Raw genomic sequence first — 15,503 nt, 5'->3', positions numbered from 1 at the left:
TAAATATATTTATTTTTTTCAAAGTAATATATCAAATATATATCTTTAATTTTACTTAATTTCACCCCACTTTATAATTAAATAATAAAAAATATAAAACAAAATAAAAAACTTACATTAAAAAATTAATAAAACAAATTCAAAACTTATATTGATAAAAACTTACTATTATAAATTAATAAACACATTTAATACAAATATTACAACAAAAATTAACAAACACACATAATATTTAAATCAAGGATAGGTTTCTCACTGTTTAGAAATACAAAATGTCACAACGCTATAAAATTGGCTGGGATGATTTTTTTTTTTTTAATTAGCCGAAATAAATTCACCACTAAAAAAGAATCCTAAAATTTCACAAGTATAACCCACATTTTCAAAAATTTCTACGAAATTTTATTATAATCTTATTACCGGAATTTCGATTATTTTCCGTTTAGAGTACGCTAATTGATGACTGCTTGGCACTTACAGTTCAACTCATAACAACAGTGCCACTAACTGAGATTCCACATTTACTTTCGTTAATCCAGATTCTATCAGCTATCGTTTTCTAAAACACCAAATTCCTCCTCCCATTGCAAAACTATAAAATTCAATCCAAATCTTTCGATCTGCCATGGATTGACAATAAACAGCAGGAAAACAAAGTACGGTTCTGGCCTCTCCTCAGCGGGCACAGCCATGGAAAACATGCAATACGCAGAGGAGCTGATGAGAGAATTCTTAATATTCAGAGGTTTCACAAATACACTGAGAGCCTTTGAGGCCGAGATCTCCACTGACATAGGAAAGGGATTCCAGGTGGACAAAATTCTGGATCTCATCTTCTCAGTCTACGTCCCCAAGTTCGAGGCAGAGAAACTCGTGGGTCTCATGGGCTTCCTGAAACAGTGCTTCTTCTCGCCCGCGGATATGCGGTTCAATTCAACTTTGGCCAAACTCGAACTCTCGACTATTCGCTACTACATCGTCTATGCGTTGCAGAAGGGCAGGCAGGACAAAGTAGTTGAGTTCTTTGCCCGGTATGGCAATGATTTGCTGCATAATGCGGATGATTGGAGCCCCTGGTTTGGTAAGCCTCTGTTTATTATTTATTTTTTATTGAATCTCTTTGTTGTTCTTCACTGATCATATATTTAATCTTCAAACCTCATTTGCAGCTATTCCCTACATGAGAAACCCCAGCATGGATCCTCAATTTAGAGTTTTCTTCTCAAAAGAGTGGTTGGATACCTTACTCGTCTCATTTCGGAATTTTCTAAGCGAGATTTTCAGTGGGATTCATATCCTTTTTGTATATAATATTCATAGATAGCCTTTTTTTTATGGGGGCCGTCAAGTGGGGTGAGGGGTGTTATTATTATTATTTTTTTAATCCCATGAGGTTAGAACAAAATCTATGCAAAGTGAAATTATTTCAGTGGTTATTGACACTCCAAAGATTGGTCCCATTTATAACCATATTGCACTCCACGGTGAAAAACAAGAAGACATTAACGATATAGTTCTGCATTCCAAATAAAGTAAAAGTACAAATCCTTCATATTCGTTTCGTGTAGATTGCAATTCAGAGTAAGTAGGCTTAGATTTTCATTCCCTACCCTGTCTGTCAATGCAAATTATGTTGATGGCAGAGTCTTGACAATGCTCGTCATTAATAGTTTAGACAAAAAGACCGAACTTCAAATCTTGAAAAATCCCTTTGGAATTAGCTGAGCCACGAGTGAGTTGTACTTGCTTAATTCTGCTATGCCTGGCTTTATTTGTTCTTCTGCTACGGCAACTGAGCTGATAATTGCGTGGACTGGATGGTCAAGCGGTTAAATCAAAGCACTTTAAGTGCACAGATCCGGGTTCCACCATCTCCATAGCCCTCACCCACCAGGTCTTGTTGCTGTGTTAAATGTGAGACCAGATTCAAGTCCCAACCACCTTAACGACCCACACCGTAGTCACAATACGATGATGCTACTCCTACAGTGACTGGGCAGACAGGTGTCGTTGAATTATGAATTATATGGATCCCACCTTGCAGAACACTATTTGGGCTTGCTCCACTACATTTGGCAGCTTTGTTCTCAGGGACAACTTGTGCCAATTTTTGTAACCCCAGCAGAGCAGCTTGCCAACACCTTCACAAAACCACAAAACCTTTGTCGGAGGCCACCTTTACCAGTTTGTGGAATCATATTGGTGTGGGAGATATGGTGTTCAAGGGGGATTATATGTAAAGACTTCTGTATTTGGCTCCTGTTCAGCCCCTGGCTACTTGTATTTTGTGATGGTCTTCTCTATGTAGCCTCCTGTACAGATTAAGAGGGGGGGGGGAGGTGTTGAATACAGGGTGTAATCTTTATTTTCTGCCAAGGCCAACCTTTTAATTAAGCCACTCCCGTTTTCAGATAAGGCTGACCTAGACAAATTCATTTATTGTATTTCTAGAATTTGTTAAGTCCTACCCAGTCAACATTCATTTATTGTATTTCTACGTTTGGTTAAAGCTGACCTAGTCAATGTGGGCCCATAACCCTTCTGTTGGAAAGCACCTTACTCTTAGTTGTGTATATATTTTATTTTATAGGCGTGGTCTATCTCAGAATAGGGCTTCCAGACTTTCCATTCTTTAAAGGATTGAAAATTATGGATGGTCTAGATTTAATAATGTGAGAATATTCTTAGTCATATACACAATTCAATGGATAAAATCAAGGGTTTTCCAACAGTTTTTCAGTTTTCTATGTCCACTCCTCTTTTCCTGGCATTACCAATTCTCAGAGCTACAAATGGCACATAAATATTTTGATTGCTATTGGCATTTATCAGCCATATAATGGCTGTGCTAGTAATATATTTACACAACTCTCAGTTGTAATTTCATATATCTTGTGATCATTTATTCATTCTTTATGCAAGTGATTTAGCTTATGGGCACCATAATTGCGTTTTATTGTTCATGGTTGTTTTTCTCCCTAGAGCACTTGCTTTTGATTCTGCTTTTATAGCACAGTTGTGCTTTATCTCTATAGTGCATTTGTGCTGGTTTATCTTTAATGCAAAATTAAGGTTTTCTAGTTAGTTCCTTTTGATCCCTCCTCTTTCTTGTGAATCTCACAAATATGCACAATAACATTGGTTTTGTTGCCTGAAACACTGTATACTTAGTGTTTGTGTTTGTGTGTTCCCTTGTAGTGGTGCCACCCACAAATGTCCAGGCTTCCTTCCTGGCATCCTGAATCCAGGGATAAATGCTACCAAGAGTGCACTGAAGCTAGTTAGTGGTTTATGTGCGCCCTAGACCCTGATGCAAAGCTTGACTTTGCTGTTAGAAAATAGTTTCACTATTTCTCTTCTCTGCATGGTTTGGACTTTGTTTGCTCTGATCCCGGTAGATGTAGAATCAATAGAACATTTGCAGGTAGTTGCAGATTCATCAGATTGTACCATAAAAGACTGACAGAAGCTCGAGGTTGGAGACACCTCTCTCTCCTCCACCGGGGTGTACCTCCATGATCAGAGTTGACCTGGTTGCTGAAGCTCAAAGTCTTGTTTTGTGCCCATGTGGTCCCTTGCAACTAGTTCTAGTACCAGTGTCGCTTCAGTGATGGCTACCCAATGATTGGTGTGAACAACTTGCTTGCACATGTTCCACCATATAATGGATTGTCCGATGGACACAATGGCATGGTCATAGTGCAAAACTATCTTGATCTCCTTTGCTAGGTAAAATCACCTGCTGGTTTAAAATTTCCCTTTTCTAGGTAAAGCCACCAACTGGTTTAAATTTTTTTATTTCAAGAGCACATCCAGGAAGAGTGTTATAGCTAACTCATTGTTTGGAGCCTCAAGAGATTTTTCTATGTTTACTGTTACCCCTTAAAATGCATAAGCATTTTGAGCTTTAAGAGGATCAGTTTCAGCAGTCAAATGAGTAAAGGTACATTCCCGGGGTGCCATCTTCAAATCATTAGGTGGCAGCAGTGAAGAGACCATTTCCAGCATGTTATTGTCATAGATATAAAGTTCACAATATATGGACATTCATTTTTGTAAAGAGCAACCTCTAGGCCAGCAAGGAGACAGTTATGCTCAAAGTTGTTCTTCCTAAATCATGGACTCAGCAAGAAAGGAGATCTGGTAGCAGACAGATCACCCACAGTCCTACAGCATGACTCATTTACAGCAGAACGAAGATATATAAAATGGTATCATTTAAAAATTGAGTTGGAAGGCAATATTAGCATGGGACTGTTTCTCTGGAGTTATCAGCAGCAATGTTAATGCTGCCTTTAATTCCTACAGTCAGCGTGTCTTAAGGGAAAGGAGTACACCCCCACGCATATGGTAAGGCATCATAAGAGCAAAAAACTATAAGACATTCCCTTTTACTTAGTGCATCAATCAAAGTTGGAGATAGGCAGTGACATAAAAGGCAGGCTAGCAGGACAGGCCATTGCCTGAAGCATCATATATTTCTGTGCATCCACTAGAATTGACAGGGTATTCTGTCAAATAAAAACTAAATAATTTGAGGGAAAACTTGGTCAAGAGAAAGCCAAAGCTATGATTATTACTGCATTGGATGAGGTTTCTTGATTGCATAATATTCATGAATACAATACGCATATAATCTAGTTGTCAATGCATATGCTTTCTTATATGTGGACAAAGGAAAAGTAACATCTAGATGAACTATCCATATGAAAAGTGGATAACACTACAGAATCACGAGGCAATGCTATCTGACTCAGAGTTGCTATTATCCGGCCAGCTACTGGGAACTATCTATTCTGAAGAGGGGGGGCTGGAAACTGTATACAATAGTCTAAAAGAGAGAAACTGCAACAATCTGATCTGGATTGACCTCAGATCATGCTGTTATGCCTTGTACTTAATGCTGCCCAGTGCCATCTGAGCAGGTACTACTGCAAAGTCACCTTTGTCTCTCTCAAAAGATTTGAAGAATCCTATAGAATTTGATGGTTTAAGAAAAGCTCATATTTGTGATTGTTGAAATTAGCTCGGACAAGTGTCTTCCACATTGGGTTGGTGTCTAGCATGTGGGAGAATGTTCAAAAAGTGGTCTCTAGAACATTAACTTTATAATGTTTAAAGTTAGAGTGATTTTTATGCATTATTTAATAATTAATGTGACTTAAATGATTTAAGTTGCGATAATGAGATATTAAATCACAACCCTAGATCTTATTGGCCAAGGATTTATTCTGAGCCATTAGATCTTAGGTTTAAGTTACAACCGTTAGAATGAGACATATAAGGAGTTTCTAGGGAAAGTCACATTTAATTTTTATTTTCGCTCATTCTTGAGGAGAGAGAGAGGAGAAAAAGCGTTGAAGGAAAAGGAGCAGGAGCAGCAAGAAGGGGCATAAGTTCCAAGAGATTTGGCATGCAAACCAAGGAGAATATTCCAGCACTGAGCATTCATTTGCACAGATTTTGAGGCTGATTAATTGCACAGAAATTGATGCACCTTGCAGAGATTTCGAGGCTGAGTCTTTGCACAGAAATCAAGGCATCACTGCATAGATTTCGATGGTATTTATTGCTGCCATTTCAGACCATACTGGCTGTACAAGCCATACAGGAAATCAGGCACAGATTTTGAGAAGTTTGGCACATAAATTGATGTGGTGAAAGGGCACAGTTCTCGAGATAAGTATTGTGTTTCTTGCTAGAAAAAGTTTGCTGTAAACTCATTTTTCTATGATCCTAAAATAAAAGTTACTCTCTCGACTAGTTTCCCTTTGGGGTTTTTCTAGGGGCATTGTCCAAAAAATTGTCTTTTATGTGATTGATTTTCGAAGTTTTCTCTCAACATTTGAAGTAAATGATTCAATGTGTTTTCATTTATAAGTTCAAATGAATATACATTTATGAATGAATATTAAATCGAGAAAACATATTGAAATTAAAAACTGGTGATTGGGTCAAAGAATTTGTTTTTACATGGTATCAGAGCACATGATACTGGAAGGGGAAACCAAATAAGAAAGACACTAGGATTTGTAGGAGAGTTGCAGATTATTCATCAAGAAAAGGGTTGGACCTTGTTATCAGTTGAGTAGGTCATATGGCTACACGTTTGAGATTTGAGGATAGATTGGAGGGGGCAGGAAATTTTGTTGAAATTTAGTATCGGAGGACAGGTGGTTCCCTCAGGCTTTGATCTTTGGCCTAGGGAAAAGTGTCCAAAAGAATTTAATTTTTCTCCTAAAGTGACTTTATAATTTTTATAAAGTCAAATCTAATTTAAAAGTGACTTTAAGTGATAAAGTTACTAAAGTCTAATTTTAAAGTGACTTTATTAAAGTCAATGTAAAATTAGAAAGGAAAAGTGACTTTGGAAATAAATGACTGAGTGGGTCTTTATTAACATGGGGTGAATTAAAAAAATAGAAAGTGAAATTTAAATGAACATTTAATCTCAGCCCTAGATCTCAATCTATTTCAGCCATTGGATTTAGGGATCACTCAAAAGTCATTTAGGGTTAGATTAAAGGAGGAAAAGGTCATTCATTCTTTCATGAGCAGATTGAGAGAAGGAGAGCAAGAGAGCAAGGGAGATTTCTGGACAGGGAGGAGAAGGAGGCAACAGCTTGGCACACATTCCAAGGCAGCATTCCAGCAAGTCCGTACAGCTGAGTTAGCATACAGTGAAAGACAGATTTTTGGGCACGATTTTCAAGGAGGCCGTACAACAGTTTGCACAAAAATCGAGGAGCAGAAATCTGAGTTTGCTGGCACGATTTTCAAGGAGGCCGTACAACAGATTTTCAAGGAGGCCGTACAACAGTTTTCGGCACAGAAATCGAGGAAATCGTACAACAGAATTTCTGGTAGCTTGCACGATTTTCTAGGCAGGCTGTACAACAGAATTTAAGGCTAAAAATTGGCACAGAAATCGAGGAGGACGTACAACATTTATTGCTGTTCAGATTTTGCTGTTTGCAAGTTTTTCCAGTTGGCTGTGAGGCACGGAAAACGAGATAAGTTGTAAAATTTTACTTGCTGATTTTTGCTGAATATTTCTCATTGTAAAAAGCATTTTCCAGAAATAAGAAAGAGCTCTCGAACTGGTTTTCCCCAATAGTTGTAGGGGTTTTTCCAGGGTCACCTTGACAAAAAATCACTGTGTTTAAATGAGTTAAATGGCTGTTTGTATGTGCTGATTTTTATATTTCTGCGTTTTCCAGCATTCTGTAAAATTTCCAGAACTTGTGTTTTCAGCAAAATTTATTTTTCAGTTATTAAATGTATGGATATGGGAAAGGGCATTTAACTATTTTGGAGAAATAAGGTGAAACTGAAAACCGGGGTGGGAAATGAGAAATTTTTACATGGTATCGGAGCTTGAGTGCTGAAGTGCAGTTTGGGACAGCAAGGAGGAAAATTACAGCCTGCTGATTTTTCACTCAGAAAATTCCAGCAAGCTGATTTTTCACAAACAACAGTTTTATCTTTACTACAACAGTGCTATTTTTCAGTTTTAGGACAACAGGATGTCATTGGGATTGAGGGTGGAGGATAGGTTGGATGGGCATAGCAATTACAACATTTGGAAGGAGAGAATGCAGAGTATCTTTGAGGAGGCAGAAGTCTGGGACATCATGGTGCATACCGCACAGAACTCTGTTGTTGTGTCTACTGATGCTACTCAGTTGGCTGAGTATAATAAAAAGAACGACAAGGGTAAAAGACTGATTCTAGAGGGAGTCAAAGACCATTGCATTCCTCATGTGAGAGGAAAGAGAAATGCCCATGAGATGTGGATAGCATTGTCCAATCTCTACTAGAGTACCAATGAGAACCGGAAAATGGTCATGAAGGAGAAGTTGAAGACCATTAAGATGTGTAATGATAGTGCAACTGGATATCTCACAAAGATTACTAATGTGAGAGATGAGTTGGCAGCAGTTGTAGAGGACATTCCACCCACTGAGTTGGTGCGGATTGCAGTGAATGGCCTCCCCCGTTCATGGATGAACTTTGCTGATGGGGTTTGTGCACGTGAGACCCTTCCCACATGGGAGAGGTTTTGGGATGATTGCATTCAGACAGAGATCAGGAAAAGGTCAGTTTGGGGCAGCCAAGCCAGTTGAGCAGGATGAGGATGTAGCACTGTTGGCAGGAGGCAAGAAAGGCAAAGGGAAGAAGCAGGCTTCCACAAGCAATGGTGGGGGCAAAGGCAAAGGCAAAGGTAAACAAGATAACACACAGAAGGACTATTCCAAGGTGAAGTGTTGGAATTGTGAAAAGATGGGACATTATGTAATCGTGTGTCCGGAGAAGAAGAAGAAGAAGGGGAAGAACTAGAGCATGGCAGCTTCAGCAGAGGTTGAGGACTTTGCAGTTCATTTTGACCGGGAGTTTGCGTTCACTGCGTATGAGTCCTCTAGTGCAGGATCACCTGCCACACAGGTTCAGAGGGAGCATGCTTTTCCCTCGATTAGCGGAGCATCTTCGGGTATCTGGTATGTGGACAGTGGGGCTTCATGTCACATGACAGGAGTCCGTGAGTACTTCTCAGAGCTTTCAGAGAGTGGCACTGATATAGAGGTAGTACTCGGTGATGACAGAGTTGTTAGAGCAGTTGGTGTGGGGACACTGACATTTCAGAGGGAGTCCAAACCTCCCTTGAAGGTGTCAGATGTTCTTTATGTGCCAGGGATGAAGAAGAACCTCATATCCGTCTCAGCTTTGGAGGACAGAGGATATGAGGTACTATTCAGGGGAGGACAGGTGTTGATGTATCCCAGGGGCACTCCAGCTGATTCAGCTAGAGTGATAGGTGTACGCCATGCAAAGGTGTACAAGTTTGCATTCCAGCCCCTTTTGGCATTGAGCAGTAGTACCGACAGTAGAGCTAGCAGTTCTGAGCTGTGTGATATTTGGCACCGCAGGATGGGACATATGTATCATGGAGCCTTGAGGACCTTGCAGGAGATCACTATAGGTGTGCCAGATTTCAGTACTGATCACTTTGATACTTGCAGAGGATGTGCGATGGGCAAGTTTGCCAAATCCCCTTTTCCCAGCAGTGACAGTAGAGCGACTGGGATACTTGATTTGATTCATTCTGATGTGAGCGGTCGGATGTCTCATGTTTCCTTGAGTGGATATGAGTACTATGTTTTATTCATTGATGATCACTCCAGGAGGACCTGGATTTATTTCTTGAAGACCAAGAGTGAGGTCTTCAAGCGGTTTCAGGAGTTCAGAGCTCTTGTGGAGACACAGACAGGTCGGAAGATCAAGTCCCTGAGGTCGGACAATGGGGGAGAGTACACCCTTGGAGAGTTTGTTGACTATTGTGCGGAGGCAGGCATTAGGAGGGAGTTCATTGTTCCTTACAACCCCCAGCAGAACGGGGTTGCGGAGAGGAAGAACAGATTCATTGTAGGGGCTGCCAAAACCATGTTACATGATCAGGGGTTGCCATTGTTCTTATGGGCAGAGACCTGCAACACAGCTGTTTATTTGCAGAATAGGAGTCCGCATCGTGCCTTGGGGAACATGACTCCGAAGGAGGCTTTTTCTGGGAAGAAGCCTGATATTGGTCATCTTCGTATCTTTGGGTGCATCACATACTCCTACATACCCAAGGAGAAGAGGACCAAACTAGAGCCCACCGCAGAGAAGGGTATCTTTGTGGGCTACAGTGAGACCTCAAAGGCCTTTCGGATTTACATTCCTGCACAGAGGAAAGTTGTTGTCAGGCGGGATGTGAAGTTTGAGGAGGACAGGGCCTTTAGGAGGTCACGGGAGTTAGAGTATCTGGATCAGCCAGACCCTCAGCAGCAGTTGAGTCAGTTGCAGGGATCCAGTGGGCAGGGATCAGGAGGATCCAGAGGTACATCTATGAGGATGTCAGGTCCGTCAATGAGCAGTGGCTCGCCGAGCTAGAGGGGTGGTGCTCTGGGCAGCATGCAGAGCAGTTCACAGAGTAGTTCACTAGGGAGTCCACTGATGGACAGTTCACACGGTACCTCAGCTTCTACAGGTTCAGGTGCAGGCAGGAGGACAGTAGACAGACAGTCAGGAGTTCAGGCTCCTAATGTTGATGATGAGGAGGAGTTTCATTTTCCTATGGGAGAAGTACGCTTAGGGAAGAGGAAGCCCAAGTGGCTTTAGGACACCTTGAGAGATGCAACATCTGTTGCTGAGCCTAAGAGGCCGGTCAGAGAGAGTAGACCACCTGAGAGGTTTTGTAGCTATATGGCAATGGCTACCAGCATCCTTGACTCTGAGCCTTCTAGCTACGAGGAGGCAGCTAGCCAGCAGGTCTGGAGAGAGGCCATGCAGGTGGAGTATTCTTCTATCATGAAGAATGATGTTTGGGAGGTGGTGCCGAGGCCTGAGGGCAAATCCGTGGTTATTTCCAGATGGCTTTACAAGGTAAAGCATGCTGCAGATGGTAGCATTGAGAAATTCAAAGCGAGGTTTATGGCTAGAGGGTTCTCCCAAGTAGAGGGAGTTGATTATGAGGAGACCTTCGCTCCCGTGGCTCGATATACTTCGATCCGCTCCATTATATCGATAGCAGCAGAGATGGGTTGGAAGATCCACCAGATGGATGTGAAGACTGCATTTCTCAATGGCTTCATACAGGAGGAGGTGTACATTGAGAAGCCATAGGGCTTTGAGGTGCATGGGAAGAAGTCCCATGTGTGCAAACTGAAGAAGGCCCTTTATGGCTTGAAGCAAGCTCCCAGAGCTTGGTACTCCAGGATAGATACGTACTTGCAGGGGGTGGGTTTCACAAAGAGTGAGGCAGATCCGAACTTTTACTATATTGTGATAGGTGAGGAGCCTCTCATTCTGGTGCTGTATGTGGATGACTTGGTCATTACAGGTGCAGAGAGACTCATAGAGCACTGCAAGAGAGATCTTGCGGCGGAGTTTGAGATGAAGGACATCGGCTTGATGCATTACTTTTTGGGTCTGGAGGTGTGGCAGGAGGAGGGGCATTTCTTCCTGGGGCAGGGGAAGTATATTGTGGACATCCTTGGCAGATTCCACATGGAGGATTGTAAACCCATGTCGACATCGATGATTACCAACTGGAAGAAGCTTCATGCTTCGGATTCCGAGTTGGTGGATCCCACATTGTACATGTCGTTGATTGGTTCCTTGATGTATTTGGTCAACACTGGACCAGATATTTGTTTTGCAGTCAACACGATGAGTCAGTTTATGTGTGAGGCTAGGAAGGTTCACTAGGTGGCTGCAAAACACATTTTGCGGTACTTGCAGGGGACAGTGGATTATGGTCTGGACTACAGGCAGGGGGATGGAGTGAGACTGACAGGTTATATTGATTCTGATTGGGCAAGTTGTGCTTCTGATAGGAAGAGCACTTCAGGGTGCTGTTTTGGGTTGGGTTCAGCAGTAGTGTCATGGTTCAGCCGGAAGCAACAGTCAGTAGCATTGAGTTTAGCGGAAGCAGAGTATATGGCAGCCAGTCTAGCTAGTTGTGAGGTCATCTGGCTTCACAAGATGTTGTTTTGCTTATTTGGTCAGCCGTTGAGACCTTCAGTGATTTACTGTGATAATCAGAGTTGCATTAAACTCACGGAGAATCCAGTATTTCATGACAGGTCAAAGCATATCGGGATCAAATATCATTTCATCAGAGACTGTGTTCAGAAGGGCGTTGTGAAGTTTGAGTATATTCCCACTGATGAGCAGGTTGCAGATATTCTTACCAAAGCCTTACCACGGGGCAAGCATGACTACTTCAGAGACAAGATGGGTGTGGTGAGGAACACCTTCCTCGGTAAGAGGGAGTGTTGAAATTTGGTACCGGAGGACAGGTGGTTCCCTCAGGCTTTGATCTTTGGCCTAGGGAAAAGTGTCCAAAAAATTTAATTTTTCTCCTAAAGTGACTTTATAATTTTTATAAAGTCAAATCTAATTTAAAAGTGACTTTAAGTGATAAAGTTACTAAAGTCTAATTTTAAAGTGACTTTATTAAAATCAATGTAAAATTAGAAAGGAAAAGTGACTTTGGAAATAAATGACTAAGTGGGTCTTTATTAATGTGGGGTGAATTAAAAAAATAGAAAGTGAGATTTAAATGAGCATTTAATCTCAGCCCTAGATCTCAATCTATTTCAGCCATTGGATTTAGGGATCACCCAAAAGTCACTTAGGGTTAGATTAAAGGAGGAAAAGGAGGAAAAGGTCATTCATTCTTTCATGAGCAGATTGAGAGAAGGAGAGCAAGAGAGCAAGGGAGATTTCTTGACAGGGAGGAGAAGGAGGCAGCAGCTTGGCACACATTCCAAGGCAGTATTCCAGCAAGTTCGTACAGCTGAGTTAGCATACAGTGAAAGGCAAATTTTCAAGGACGTCGTACAACAGTTTGCACAGAAATCGAGGAGCAGAAATCTGAGTTTGCTAGCACGATTTTCAAGGAGGCCGTACAATAGATTTTCAAGGAGGTCTTACAACAGTTTTCGGCACAGAAATCGAGGAAATCGTACAGTAGAATTTCTGGCAGCTTGCACGATTTTCTAGGCAGGTCGTACAACAGAATTTAAGGCTGAAAATTGGCACAGAAATTGAGGAGGACGTACAACATTTATTGCTGTTCAGATTTTGCTGTTTGCAAGTTTTTCCAGTTGGATGTGAGGCACGGAAAGCGAGATAAGTTGTAAAAGTTTACTTGCTGATTTTTGCTGAATATTTCTCATTGTAAAAAGCATTTTCCAGAAATAAGAAAGAGCTCTCGAACTGGTTTTCCTCAATAGTTGTAGGGGGTTTTTCCAAGGTCACCTTGACCAAAAATCACTGTGTTTAAATGAGTTAAATGGCTGTTTGTATGTGCTGATTTTTATATTTCTGCGTTTTCCAGCATTCTGTAAAATTTCCAGAATTTGTGTTTTCAGCAAAATTTATTTTTCAGTTGTTAAATGTATGGATATGGGAAAGGGAATTTAACTATTTTGGAGAAATAAGGTGAAACTGAAAACCGGGGTGGGAAATGAGAAATTTTTACAAATTTCAAGCCATGGAAAGCGACGATAGTATTGATTCTGGAGGAATATGAGTTGTGGGACATAGTTCAGAAGCCTGTCACAATTCCTACGGATGCAACACTTTTGGCCGAATATAACAAAAAGAATGTTAAAGCGAAAAGGATTATCCTTGATGCCATTAAATACCATGTGATTCTTGCTACAAGTAAGAATAATGCATATTAGATGTGGGATTCTTTATGCAAGTTATACCAAGGCTCAAGCCAAAACATAAAGATGGTGTTAAAAGAGAAGTTAAGAAACACCAAGATGACTAAATTTGATACAGTTACATCATACCTTACTAGAGTGTCACTGGTGCATGATGAGTTGGGTGTTGTTGGTGAGAAGGCGGAGGAATCAGAGTTGGTTATAGCAGTCTTGAATGATTTTTCTAAACCATGGGATAACTTTGTGTGTGGGATTTTTGCGAGAGAGAACATGCCCAATTGGGAAAAACTTTGGGACGATTTCGTGCAGGAAGAGATTAGACTTGGTTCAGGTCATATAGGTCAGCAACAAGGGGATGACAAAGAAAATGTTTCTTTTTTAGCGAAGGGCAAGAAAAGGTCCTAAAGGTGGGACCAGGTCAAAGAGTGAACAGAGAAAGGACATGAGCAAAGTCAAGTGCTTTGCATGTCATAAGTTTGGGCACTATGCAAGTTAGTGTCCTAACAAGAAGAAGAAGAAACAGGTTGCAGCTTCAGCCGAAGTGGATGAGTTTTCGTTTCAATTTGAGAGAGAGTTTTATTTACTGATTTCTAGAAGTGCAACATTTACCAGTGTTTGGGATATAGATAGTGGGCCCCCCAACCATATGACAGGTCTGCGTGAGCACTTTACAGATCTTGCAGAGGGCGGTGTGGATCTTGAGGTAGTGCTTGGAGATGTCACTAAGGTCAAGGTAGTTGGGCGCGGGACAATATCCTTTCAGTGGGAGTTCCGACTACCCATGGTAGTGAGGGATGTATTGTATGTTCCTGGGTTGATGAAAAACCCGATATTAGTTTCTACCATAGAGGACAGGAGGTATGAGGTGGTGTTTTGAGATGGATAGTACTCATACATCCTAAGGGATCTAGTGTCACAACAGCAAAAGTGATTGGGATCAGACAAGGGAAACTATATAGGCTCATGTTTCAACCAACTCATGCCTTGATACACAGTAGCAACAATAGTGATTTGTGTGAGTTATGGCATAGGAGGATGGCTCATTTGCACCATGGAGCTTTGAGAGTATTGAGAGAGATTGTTATAGGAGTACCAAAGTTCAGTATAGAGTATCAAGATGCGTGGAAAGGGTGTGCACTTAGAAAATACACAAAGACTGTTTTTCAAGCAATGATAGCAAAGAACAGGGATTCTAGATTTGGCACACTTAGATGTATGTGGTCCAATGTCATTAGTCTCTTTGAGTGGGTATGAGTATTATGTTACCTTTATAGATGATTTCTCTAGGAAGACCTGGATTTACTTCATGAAGACCAAGAGTTAGGTCTTTAGCCGGTTCCAAGAGTTCAAAGTTCTTGTGGAGAACCAGACAGGGAGGAAAATTAAGGTGTTGAGGTTAGACAATGGGGGTGAGTATACCTCCAATGACTTCAAGAATTTTTGTGCACAGGAGGGCATTAAAAGAGAGTTGACAATTCCGTACAACCCACAGCAGAATGGGGTTGTTGAGAGGAAGAACAGGGCCATTGTTGGGGCAACAAGAGCCATGTTACATGATCAAGGTCTAGAATTTTTTTGTTGGGGTGAGGCATATGACAAAATTATTTATATTTAGAACAAGAGTCCTCATAAGGTGTTGGGGAGTAAAACTCCCGAGGAGGATTTTATAGGGAAGAAGCTTGAAGTTGGGCACTTGAGGATTTTTGGGTGCTTGACTTACTCACATGTCCCTTCAAAGAAGAGGACAAAGCTAGAGCCCACAATAGAAAAGGGAATTCTTGTTGGGTATAGCGAGACTTCAAAGGCTTACCATATATACATTCCTACTTTGAAGAAAATAATGGTTAGGTGGGATGTGAGATTTGAGGAGGATCAAGCCTTTAGGAAGTCATATGAGTTAGAAAAGGCAAATAAACAGTCTCCTAAGTCTGAGGTGGATATGCCACAAGTTATAGGGTCACAAAGTACAAGTTCATAGGTTTAAGGAATTACAGGTTCCTAGGTGATAGGTTCAAAGACCACTGTATTCAAGTACATGGTATTTGGATGAGTAGGAGGATTCGCTCCACAGGAGGTTACTTCAAGGAAGAGGAAGCCAAGATGGCTTCAACAGAGTTTAACCAAGCAAGAGATCAAGCAAATTCCAAAGCAAGCGAGCGTGAGTTCAAGCAAGCAAGATCAAGCATTCAAGCGAGTGAGTTCTAACAATCCAATAAGTATTAAAAGCAAGCAAGTGTGAGTTCTAGCAAGTTCACATGGCAAAAAGCATTCAGTTGTTAAATATTC

General features: G+C 41.1%; 1 protein-coding gene across 1 annotated transcript in view; it reads left to right on the top strand.

Annotated features, from left to right (window-relative positions):
• Positions 1-548: 548 nt before the first annotated feature.
• The window catches only part of LOC149197781 (uncharacterized), a 272,825-nt gene continuing 257,870 nt past the window's right edge, over positions 549-15,503 (top strand). Inside the window, exons 1-2 of the mRNA XM_089405968.1 lie at positions 549-1,081; positions 1,170-1,292. Coding sequence (XP_089262094.1) covers positions 691-1,081; positions 1,170-1,292 — 514 coding nt within the window. The 5' untranslated portion in view covers positions 549-690. The remainder of the gene's footprint in view (positions 1,082-1,169; positions 1,293-15,503) is intronic.

The sequence above is a fragment of the Pinus tabuliformis genome, chromosome 2_2 (assembly GCF_031772625.1).
Source record: "Pinus tabuliformis cultivar Carrire ecotype Pingquan chromosome 2_2, CPIR1, whole genome shotgun sequence".
In the NCBI taxonomy this organism is placed as follows: Eukaryota; Viridiplantae; Streptophyta; class Pinopsida; order Pinales; family Pinaceae; genus Pinus; species Pinus tabuliformis.
The sequence above is the reverse complement of the archived record's forward strand: the minus strand, read 5'-3'. Positions and strand labels throughout refer to the sequence as shown.